This window comes from Camelus ferus, unplaced genomic scaffold (genome assembly GCF_009834535.1).
Source record: "Camelus ferus isolate YT-003-E unplaced genomic scaffold, BCGSAC_Cfer_1.0 contig3454, whole genome shotgun sequence".
Classification (NCBI taxonomy): Eukaryota; Metazoa; Chordata; class Mammalia; order Artiodactyla; family Camelidae; genus Camelus; species Camelus ferus.
This window is the reverse complement of record NW_022588779.1, coordinates 1-10190: the sequence shown is the minus strand read 5'-3', so window position 1 is coordinate 10190 and position 10190 is coordinate 1. Positions and strand designations below refer to the sequence as shown.

The following is a 10190-nucleotide window of genomic DNA, read 5'->3' as shown; positions in this document are numbered from 1 at the left end:
AGAAAAAACAGGTTGAGACCTCACTAACAAGGGTCCGTGCTACCCTTCTCTGCATCAAGAAGATCATGAAAAACACCATCAAACCATAAACCAACGCGCACCAATTTCAATGGCTATTTTAACAATGATACACAATGAAAACTGGTTGTAATTTAAAGACTCCCTATCGTTGCCACCTCGGTATTCCTACAGGTGAGGGCAAGACAGAGACATAAGTGAACTTCATTTTAAAAATTTAAGTATTTGCTATACTTGACTACATATTTAGAAATGTTCTACAATTGCTCAGTAAAATTTTATAACAATTAAAATAACTGCTATAAGTAAATAGCAATTAAGTGAGCTCTTACAGAAGAAAATGATAAAAATTTAAAACTTATAAACAGAACTTAAATGTTTTTAGTGTTACAAGTTTACTGAATTCATAAAAAGAATATATCTTGGATTCCTTTAAATAAAAAACATCCATATGTAGTTAAGTATCTCGATGTTAATCATTTAGTTATGCTTAGGGGTAGAAAAACTGGGGTGCAGCAAAACTTGAAAATGACTATGAACCAATGCCAAACCGAAATCAATCAGAAACTAAGCCAAACGTTGGAAATGTATCTCTAGTTATTAGGCAATAATACTTAATTTCTAAAATAGAATTTAAAATGGAGCTTTTTAAGAAATTTAAAATTTGTCAGTTTAGTTGCATTTATTGAATAAAGTTAATGACAGGTATCTCTTGAAATTACAAGTCCAGGGACTTTAAAAAAAAAATTTCTGCCTCCTTTATTAGCACAATTAATTATGGCTTTTACTTAGTATGCGTAAGTCAAATAAACAACTCAGAATTTCATCAAATTAAAAACAAGAATTATATCAGAAATCTGAAACCCAAGGGAAAAAAGATAACATAACTAACCCTGAACAAGTGACCACTTATGCTAGTTGAAGGGTCTGAAAAGTTCCTGAAGTTCCTTCTTTGAGTTAAGACTCCTTTCGGGCTCCACGCTAGTACTAGAACTTTCAGCAGAAGGCGGTCCGTCAACAGGCCTTTCAGGAACAGAGCCGTGGAGGGAGCTCTGGTGCTGCTGAAGCTCAGTGCTTACCGCTGCCAGCCTCTCATTAGCCCTGCGAGGGTCGCAAAGCACACATTCCATTCATTTCATTTTCTTCCTAAGTGTGTATTTCTAAAGTTGCTATAATAGTAAACAGATTCTCCCATTAAACTGTTTTGACACCAAAATACATCAGCGCAGACCTACTGTAAACAATTACAGTCTAAAACTGTCCTAAGAAGGATGTATGTGCCTGGGGGGGCCCTTAACTAACAAGTACTTCAGAGTGGGGGTAGTCAGAGATGGAGACGCCCCCACAGAGGATCCCCGCTGCCTTCTGCACTGGCTGCATCTAGACATACTCACCCTTAGTAAACCAGTTTAGAAAAAAAAAAACCATCCCTCAAGCCATTTTCAAGCATTTGCTTTCACCCCCCTTGTATACACATTCCACTCACTACCTGGGAGACATTAAGCACGTGGCACTGAGGAACAGTTTAGAGCCACCACCTCTGGGGGGCACCAGGTGGCAGAGTCGATGGTGGGAAAGAACTCTGACAGCATCAGGGGCAATTTCAAGTGTCCCCCAATGTCACAAAGCTCACTTTGTTACTTCGCTTTTACCAGAGGCCTACATCAGCACCTGTTTTCCATAACCAAAACAAACTCAAGCGGATTTTCACTTTTATAAAAAAAAAAAAGCAAAAAGCCAGAATAGCACTGGGTGCTTGTTTTAGCCCGAGCCATCAGAGGGGCAGTGAGCACCCCGAGCAGCGAGAGGGGCCCCACCGAGCTCCTTCCCCAGAACCACACTCAGTGTCCCGGCGTCACGCCGCCACGGCTTTGGACTGTGTCTGTGAGCGCCTGTGCTTTATGCATATTTATTTTGTGCACCCACCAGCAAGACGTGTCCTAAGGTAACTGCCCCTTTGCTTTACACTGACAACTTTCATAGGAACGCTCTCCTTTCGGATAGCAGGGAGACCTGTTGCTTGTAACACTGTTACTCAGGCACCAAAGGTGGGACCTGCCCTTTCTGTCTTCCACACACCCCCACGGGCAGGCCACCATATGCTTTTTAGCCACTTTGTGAACCACTATTCTGCCCTTCACCCCTATGTGAATTTCTCCCTATTCCCCAAGCATGCCTTTATGTAGTGGAGACAAACTCAGAAGGACACAGTACTTCACCTCAGGGTGCCCATGAGCGGTGACACCAAATACTACAATCAAGAAAGTAAATTCACCAAACACCAGCATGGGGCCCCTTGGGTTTAAGTTGTACTCTTCCAAAACACAGTTAATTCTAAACTCATTAACATTTCTATTTATGGGAATTCCAGCTAGAAATTTTGTGATATATGGCTGTCTAAACTACAAAGTTTGCAAAGCCCCTAGCTTAAAGACTAGATCAGGTTAAATATATGCAAATATAAAATAAAGTCATGTAAAAGCAACAAAAGGCAGCGAGATGCAAACTGCCCTGGACTGACATTTAAAGGAGAGTTCATTTACTAACACCATGTCCCAAAATTGCACTATCTAGTCAGCTTTCACTTGCTACTCACCTCATGAACCTGGCTCAATAAGAATGGTGCCTTAGAGGCAAATTAACGACCTAAATTATTTTCTATAATTCTATGTTTTGACTTACGAGTTTAGTTGACTTTCCAATGACATTCTATTTTCTAGCTCTTCCAGGTACAGTTGTCTATATTTTTCCAATTCTCTTTCATTAGAATCAAACTGAAAAGTTTTACTTTTCAGTTCAGTTTCTGGATCTTTAACTCTGTGTTCCATTTGACTTACTGAAGCATGTTTATACTCTCTTAACAAGTTTTCTTGAGAAACTGCTTGTGCCTACAGCGAATTAAAAGGACACAATTTTAAAAATAATTATAACCTGAGTAATTACAGTATATTTGTTCCCTTTGGCTTTGAGTCAATGATTCAGAAAGCAATTTTAAGTGTGAAAAAAAAGCTGAGTGTTAAAATACTTATCAACTATCAAGCGAATTAAATCTGAATTATGAAATTAAAGTTGAATCACTCTTATATAGTACTCATGTAATGTGATAGTTCAAAGAATAATAGGATCAATCTGAACTTTTAAAAATTGAACAATACAACGTAGGAGTAATCCAAGAGTGTGGTACAGTATTTAAATCACAATATATTCTTTTCCTCCTAGTGGTCTTTATTTACACCAATTGGTCTTAAAAATGATTCTCTAGTGAGAGTTGTTCTGAAAGATCAATTTAGTGATAGTAATGACGGAAACTGAATTATTTAAAGGGAGTAACAAATGCGGCCTTCCTTCCAGAAATCTACAAAACAAACTGCTATATGGGAAGTAGAGGAAACACAAAAATGTACACATCCGAACTGTAATTCTCAGCGAAGTGACTTAGAGCACGTTACAGATCAATGCTTCACCTGTAAAAACTGGCTGAGTTCTTTCAGTTTTTCTACTACATCCCATCTTGCTCGCTCTTCAGTCTCCCGTTTGTACTGCTCTACTGGACTGCGTTCCACTGCGTTCATTTTTAGGTGACGTCTGAGTTTTACTTCTTCTTCCAACTTCTTTTTCTCCTCCTCTAGTGTTTCCGATTTCTTTTGCAATTCTTTCATAGGTAATAACTCCTTTAGAAAAAGTTGAGTTTCTGCACTCAGATGGAGAAGTACTGAAGATGTAGATTTCACTTTTGCTGGAAGATCAGCATTCTGCATGAAGATAAAATTGTTTGGTAATGAGGTTAGAGACTGAGAACAGCCTAACACTAACCCAGCATCAAAGGTTGAAATAAATTCAGTTACAATAAAATGGTATCTGCCTTGTGGAATGGAGAAACTCAAATTACTCAGAAAATCAAGAAAAAGTTCAAACCACCAAGAGTCACAAAATATACTGTTCATTGTCATCACCTTTGTTATACATTTGTACTTGATTTTACACTCATTTTTCTGTAATTGATTCATGTCTTTCCTACATAAAATGACTATAAGGCACCTCTGAGTAGAAAGTCTCTTACCCCTTCCTCCCCCAAGTCTTAACTCTCCATGATATTTGAAGTTTTAGGAAGATCATATTGAGTTACTTAGGGCTGAATTAATAAATGCCTCCCAAAACAAGACTTTGAAAAAACGACTGCAATTAATACATCTTACAAATATTGATTCTTATGCCATAAGCCTTTCTCTGAACTACAAATATTTTATGCTAGTTTGAATTGCATTCCAAGGAGCAATGAATGATTCGCAGAGTTAAGGAGAATTCCACTCCTAGTGTAGTGGTTTAGTAAGGTGATCCATACATTTTTCTAAACAAACAGCCTTAATTCTTGTAATCCTTTGTGGCTCTCCACAAAACAAGAACATCATCAACAAAAATAAAAAAAAAATTTGCTGGAATTTCAGTGACACTGACTTGGGAAGAACTACTTTCCTAGATAGAAGGATTATTTGGTAAGGCAAGGCAGGCAGATGTGGTGGTCGTAAAACATCTCTACAAGTTCTCTGACTCTTCACCTATGAAATTCCCTCCCATGAATTATGTACTGGCCTCAGTCAACTGGTTTCTAGGGGACAGAGTGTGGGGACCCTGCTGTGTGATTTCTAAGGCTAAATAGCTTCTGACTTTCACTCTGTAGGGATGCTCACCCTTAGAACCCAGCCACCACGTTGTGAAGCCCAGGCCACCTACTGAGTCCTTGTACACGCAGCTGTCCCAGCTGATGACCCCAGGGAATGTCCTTAACCAAGCCAGCTCCAACTTCCAGATATGTGCATGAACAAGCTTTTAGATTATTCTAGTGCCCACTTGATTCCAAGTGGAGAAGAAATGAGCTGGCTCCACTGAGCCTTGTCTAAACACAGATTTGTGAACCAAGCAAATGCTGTTTTGAGTCACTAGGTTTTCAGGCAGTTTGTTATATAAATTGTTAGCAATAAATAACTAGCACAGATACTGATATTAAAAATGGGGCACAGCCATTAAAAAAGAACCCAAAATGTGGGGATGCCTTTGAACCTGGAGGTAGGTGAAACCTGAACATGTAGAGAAGAGTAAGAGTGAAATCCAAAGTGTCCAAGATATTAGTGGAAGCCTGAGGGCCCTTGAAGGGCTGAGGGTGACGGCTTCTAGGCCAGGGAAGAAATGACACTGAAACCGGAGGCAATGGGACTCTTGCTACCAAACAGCTGAAAGTAAAACTGATGAGAGAGATAAGCTAAAACAAACAAAAAGTTATTAAATATAAAGGAACCAGGATTCACTGGGTTCAAATATCTGTATCCCATTTAAAGCATCTCCACATGCCCAACTGTCACATAATGGGTAAGCAGATAAATGGCTTCCGGGCTAAGATCAAATCTAGGCTGCTGCCAGGAAACAATCTAAAGATGAAGCCAAAACTTTGTTAAGACCTTGGAAAGATTTAAGGTGCTGCCTCAAATTCCTTTAAAGACCTTAAAAGCATAAGAATTTTAAAGGCATGGTCCCACAACAGCTTCACAGGAAGCCCAAGGAAGAGTTTATCTCAAAAAGACATGAGAGCAGCTTTTCCAATGGCATGAACCCCAATAAAATTCACAGGAAACTCAAGGTTTTAAAGAGAACTGTGGTAGCAAAAACACTGCTTGCTAGGTTGGACTGAAAAAGACAAAGACAGTGCAAAATAGGAAGAGGCCTTTGGGTTTTTCTTAGAAGGTCTACGAGGAGGAAGCTGGCTTGAGAGAACTACTCAGCTGCAAACACAGGTCACTGTTCGTGAAAGGGACAGAACAAAGAGCTCAGAGAGGGCAGCGAAGGAGAACCCCTCCCAGGGTTAGGACTAAGTCCTTATCAAAGAGCTAGCAGCATCAGGCTGCATTTCAGAACTGCTATGGACCAGTGTGCCTCCCATCTTCCATCTGTGAGTGAGTCCTTAGCAGTTCAGCAGAATGTCGGGTGTGTGGCGGTAAATAACCCATGTCTCCTTATCCTCAAGCCCCAGCACTGAGAGGAGTGTACCCAAGGGGCTGTACTCCAGAAACCGTGCCCAGGAACCTCAGCCCCATCTGGCCCTGATGAAGATGGGAAAGTAAGACCCTGGACTGGAGCCTGAGCCTAACACCACAGCGACCGAGACCTGCTTGGGGACGAGTCGGGTAAGTGGATTTCTTGTATGGAAGCAGTAAGAAAACATTGCGGCTACTGAGTAGATTATGCTGGTTTTTGAATGTCTCCATAAATTTTCAAAATTAATTCCATAAAAAAGGTAGAATATGGGCCAACCTTAAGTGCCCTCTCGTAAAGAACAGAAAACAGTGAAAGGGGCACCGAGTGAACTGCAGGGCAGGTTTGAAAAGGCAGTTCAGCTTCTGCCTCGCTCTTAACCTGGAACCCAGTCTCAGGTGGGCACGCTCAGGCCACAAAGACAGCTTAGTGTTCCAGGGGAGGTGGTCCACCTGCCCGCCCCACCAAAGCCACAGCCCACTGCCAACATCAACCATCAGACATCAATGGATGAAACTTCAAGTGATTTCAGCCCCCCGCCTTCGAGCTGCCCCACCTGAAGCTGAGAGGAATAGAGGCCAGCTGTCTTGGCCACACTTTTCCTAAGTGTAGGTTGTGAACAAAATAAATGCTTATTTAAGCCACTGAACTTTGGGGAGTTTGTTAGGCAAAAACAGATGAACAGAAAAGTGGATGAAAAACGATAGTAAGAAATGTAACTTGAATATAGAAATTGGTCTCCTATAAACTGGAATATAACAAATGTTGAGATTAACTTATTAATGACAAAATGCTGATGAGAAGCAGCAGATAACTGAAAGAAAGACCTAAGAACTAGTGAGAAGGAAGGTACTTCAGAGTTCCCACCAATTACAGTTTCTTACACATAGGCATGTATTTCACAATTTCCCCTCAGCTTTGAGGATAAGGAAGACTGGTAAGCAAGGGGACACAGGATTTGAAGTCTAATAACTGAAAAACAACTAGAAATAGTTTACCAAAATCAGCCTTTTTACCTCATTTCAATTAACTGAACTTCTAAGAGACAGGCAGCTTTGAGAATTTATTAATCTAGCACTCACTCTTCATTTTCCTTTCCTCAGAGAGAAAATAAATATTATGGAACCATAAATGTAGTGTCCTTTGGCAGTATTTAAATTAAATACAACTTTTCCTTTACCTGACTTCAAAGCTGGTTGGTAAGGGAAGGTAAGACTGTCTCAGCTTTATGTTGTAGCACAATGCTTCTCCATATCACACAAATTGGCTTTGAACTTTTGAAATTCAAGTTACTAATCTGTTATCTGTTTCTGATAAACTGATTATTATCTAATTTTTAACAGCTGTACTCTTGAAAAATTTTCCTTGGATGGGATGAAATATTTATTTCATTAATTATGCATTAAGCTATAAAATACAGCTAGGCATCTCTCTTTTTAAGTAAAAGGAGGTAGACACAGGGAGCTGAGAATACAGGATCTACACCAAGAACAAGATTGGCACCAGTGTTACACACAAGAACCAAGCCAAAAGAGGACCTCGTCGTGAACTGCAAGATGATGGATTAGAGAGATTTCCAAAGAGGAAGGTTGAATTAATCTTTTCCAGGCTTAATCTTTTGCCTCTAGATAGTGAAATCTATGGATGAGTCTATGAATTATAATGAGTGCAACATAATGAAGTATATTGCAGACTGAGTCAGCAGATCCCATGACCATGATTTGATGGAAACTGGAGTGAAGTGGGAGGCACTGGGTGAGAAACTAAAGGTTTGAATGGGGGGGAGGAATGGACTTTATCTTTGCAAGCCTACTTTCTGTCACAGAGTCAGCAAGGCATAAGCTGGCCACAGACCCCTTCAGGAAGCAGCAGATCTCCACAGAAGTAGAGTTACAGACATTCCACGACACTGACTTTTTATTACCATGTAAAAAAAACTGATACTATGCAAGATGACTCGGAAAGAGTTCTCATAACATCTGACTTGGAACTGGCATAGGATATATAGATCAATGCATCACCACTGAGAATCTAAAAGAAACCCTCATTTATGGTCATTTGATTTTCAATACGAGTGTCAAATAACTGAATGAGACAATAATAGTCTTTTTAACAAATGGTACTGGGACAATTGGATATCTACATGCAAAAGAACAAAATTCGACCTCTACCTCATACAATACATATAAAATTAACTAAAAATGAAAGAGCTAAAACTACAAAATTCTTAGAAGAAAACACAGATGTGTCTTCATGACTGGATCTGGCACTTGTTTCTTAGATAGGACAGTAAAAGACAGAAATAGATTAACTGAACTTCATCAATATTAAAAACTTCTACTCTTCAAAAGACACCGTCAAGAAGGTAAGAAGGCAAGCTCCTGAATAGAAAATACTTGAAAATCCTACAACTGATCAAAGACTTGCACCCAGGATACAAAAAGAACTCTTACAATTCAATCATAAAAGACAATCCAATTTTAAAATGGGCAAAAACCTGGACAGGCCTTCAAGAAGATACACAAATGGATAAGCACATGAAAAGATTCCCAACATTCTCAGTCATCAGAAAAATGCAAATCAAAACCATAATGAGATGCCAATTCACACCTACCAGGAGAGCTAATCACCAGTGTTGACAGGAATGCATAGAAATTGGGAGAATTATACACTTTGGATAAAAATGTTAAATGGTGCAGCCACTCTGGAAAACAGTATGGCAGTTCCTTAAAACGTTAAACAGAGTTACGTATGACCCATACGACAGCATTTCCATTCTTAAGTCTATTCCCCAAAGAAATGAAAACATGTTTACACCAAAACTTGGACAGAAATGTTCGCAGCAGCATTATTAACAACAGGCAAAAAGCAGAGGCAACCCAAAGGCCCATCAGCTGATGGATAAATGGTTTAGCCCCACAACCGAGTAATGTTTGACAATAAACAGAAATGGAAATACTGACAAGCGCTGTAACATGGATGAACCTTGAAGACGTTTTGTCAAATGAAAAAACTAACCATGAAGGACCACACAGCATGTGATTCCATTCATGTGAAACACACCAGAACAGGCACATCTATAGAGATAGAAGTCAGCCTGGTGGCTGCCGGGGGCTGAGGGGGACGGGGGGCTGGGGGTGATGGCCAAGGGATGCAGGCTTTCTTTTTAAGGTGATGGGAATGTTCTAAAATTGATTGTGGTGACAGCTGCACATCTCTGAATATACTAGGAGATACTAACTATGCATCCTAAATGGGTGAATTATATAATACGTGATTTTTTTTTTTTTTTTGGTGGAGGGAAGTAATTAGGTTTTACTTCTTTATTTTTAGAGGAGGTACAGGGGATTGAACCCAGGACCTTGTGTATGCTAAGCATGCACTCAACCACTTGAGTTATGCAATCCCCCCTATAATATGTGAATTATATCTCAATAAAGTTAAAAAAAATCCAAAGGCAGGATCTAGACAATTTTCTTAATTGTCTATTTTGGGTGTACATTCATGATCTGAACTTCTCCATGCTTTGACAACATGTCTAAAATGAAGAGAAAATGAAGGCAATGTCTAACTTCAACTGGTTTGTATGACCTTTCTGCAGAAGGTATTCTGAAATCCGTGAAATAAATACACACAGATTCTATATCCATTCACAAAAGTGAAGATGCGACATGACAATTTTCTGGAACATGGCATGAAACATTATCGTCTGATTTTATCTAGCTTGCCTCATTGTGGTGAGAGATCACTACAAAATACTGTTTAATAGGAAAAAAAGTAATTTCTGTGAGGAAAGATGTATAATTTTCAACTTCTCTAAGGGTAAATGTTATAAGAAAAAATATATAAAGAAATGGTAGGCTGAAAGTCAAAGTTTAAGAAACAAGTGCATTATAAAGATAATAAAAGTGTAATTATAATGAAGATACAAAAGAAAGCTGTCCCTGAAAAGCTAGTGTCCTGCAACACTCTGCGCTGCTAGATTTCACATGTACTGGGTTCGCAGCTTGATGTGACCTCCTCTCTGACTCCTGTGTCTCATTTTCTGAGTTAGTGTGATGATGTGCTGTCACCCCAGGGAAGCTTCCAACATGGACACTTTCTTTCGGGTGTCAGTCAGCTCTTGCTGAAGCTGTCTCATACAGGCC

The 10190-nt window shown here is 39.5% G+C and overlaps 1 protein-coding gene across 1 annotated transcript; it reads right to left on the bottom strand.

Annotated features, from left to right (window-relative positions):
* Positions 1 to 813: 813 nt before the first annotated feature.
* Positions 814 to 10171, bottom strand: LOC116662560 (ankyrin repeat domain-containing protein 26-like). The gene is made up of 4 exons (XM_032476301.1): positions 10038 to 10171; positions 3483 to 3770; positions 2701 to 2906; positions 814 to 1119 (listed from the first exon to the last, which is right to left on the bottom strand). Exons 2-4 carry the CDS (start codon positions 3675 to 3677, stop codon positions 933 to 935), a joined length of 588 nt encoding a protein of 195 aa, XP_032332192.1. The 5' UTR covers positions 3678 to 3770; positions 10038 to 10171; the 3' UTR covers positions 814 to 932.
* Between the last annotated feature and the right edge of the window lie 19 nt (positions 10172 to 10190).

Bases quoted from the DNA above. Each gene is read 5' to 3' on its own strand.
- LOC116662560 (XM_032476301.1), bottom strand. From the start codon at position 3,677: ATGAAAGAATTGCAAAAGAAATCGGAAACACTAGAGGAGGAGAAAAAG. The intron at 2,907-3,482 runs GTGAAGCATTGA...AATTCGCTGTAG, and splicing joins AACTCAGCCAGTTTTTACAG to GCACAAGCAGTTTCTCAAGA. The intron at 1,120-2,700 runs GTAAGTCAAAAC...CGACCCTCGCAG, and splicing joins TTGGAAAGTCAACTAAACTC to GGCTAATGAGAGGCTGGCAG.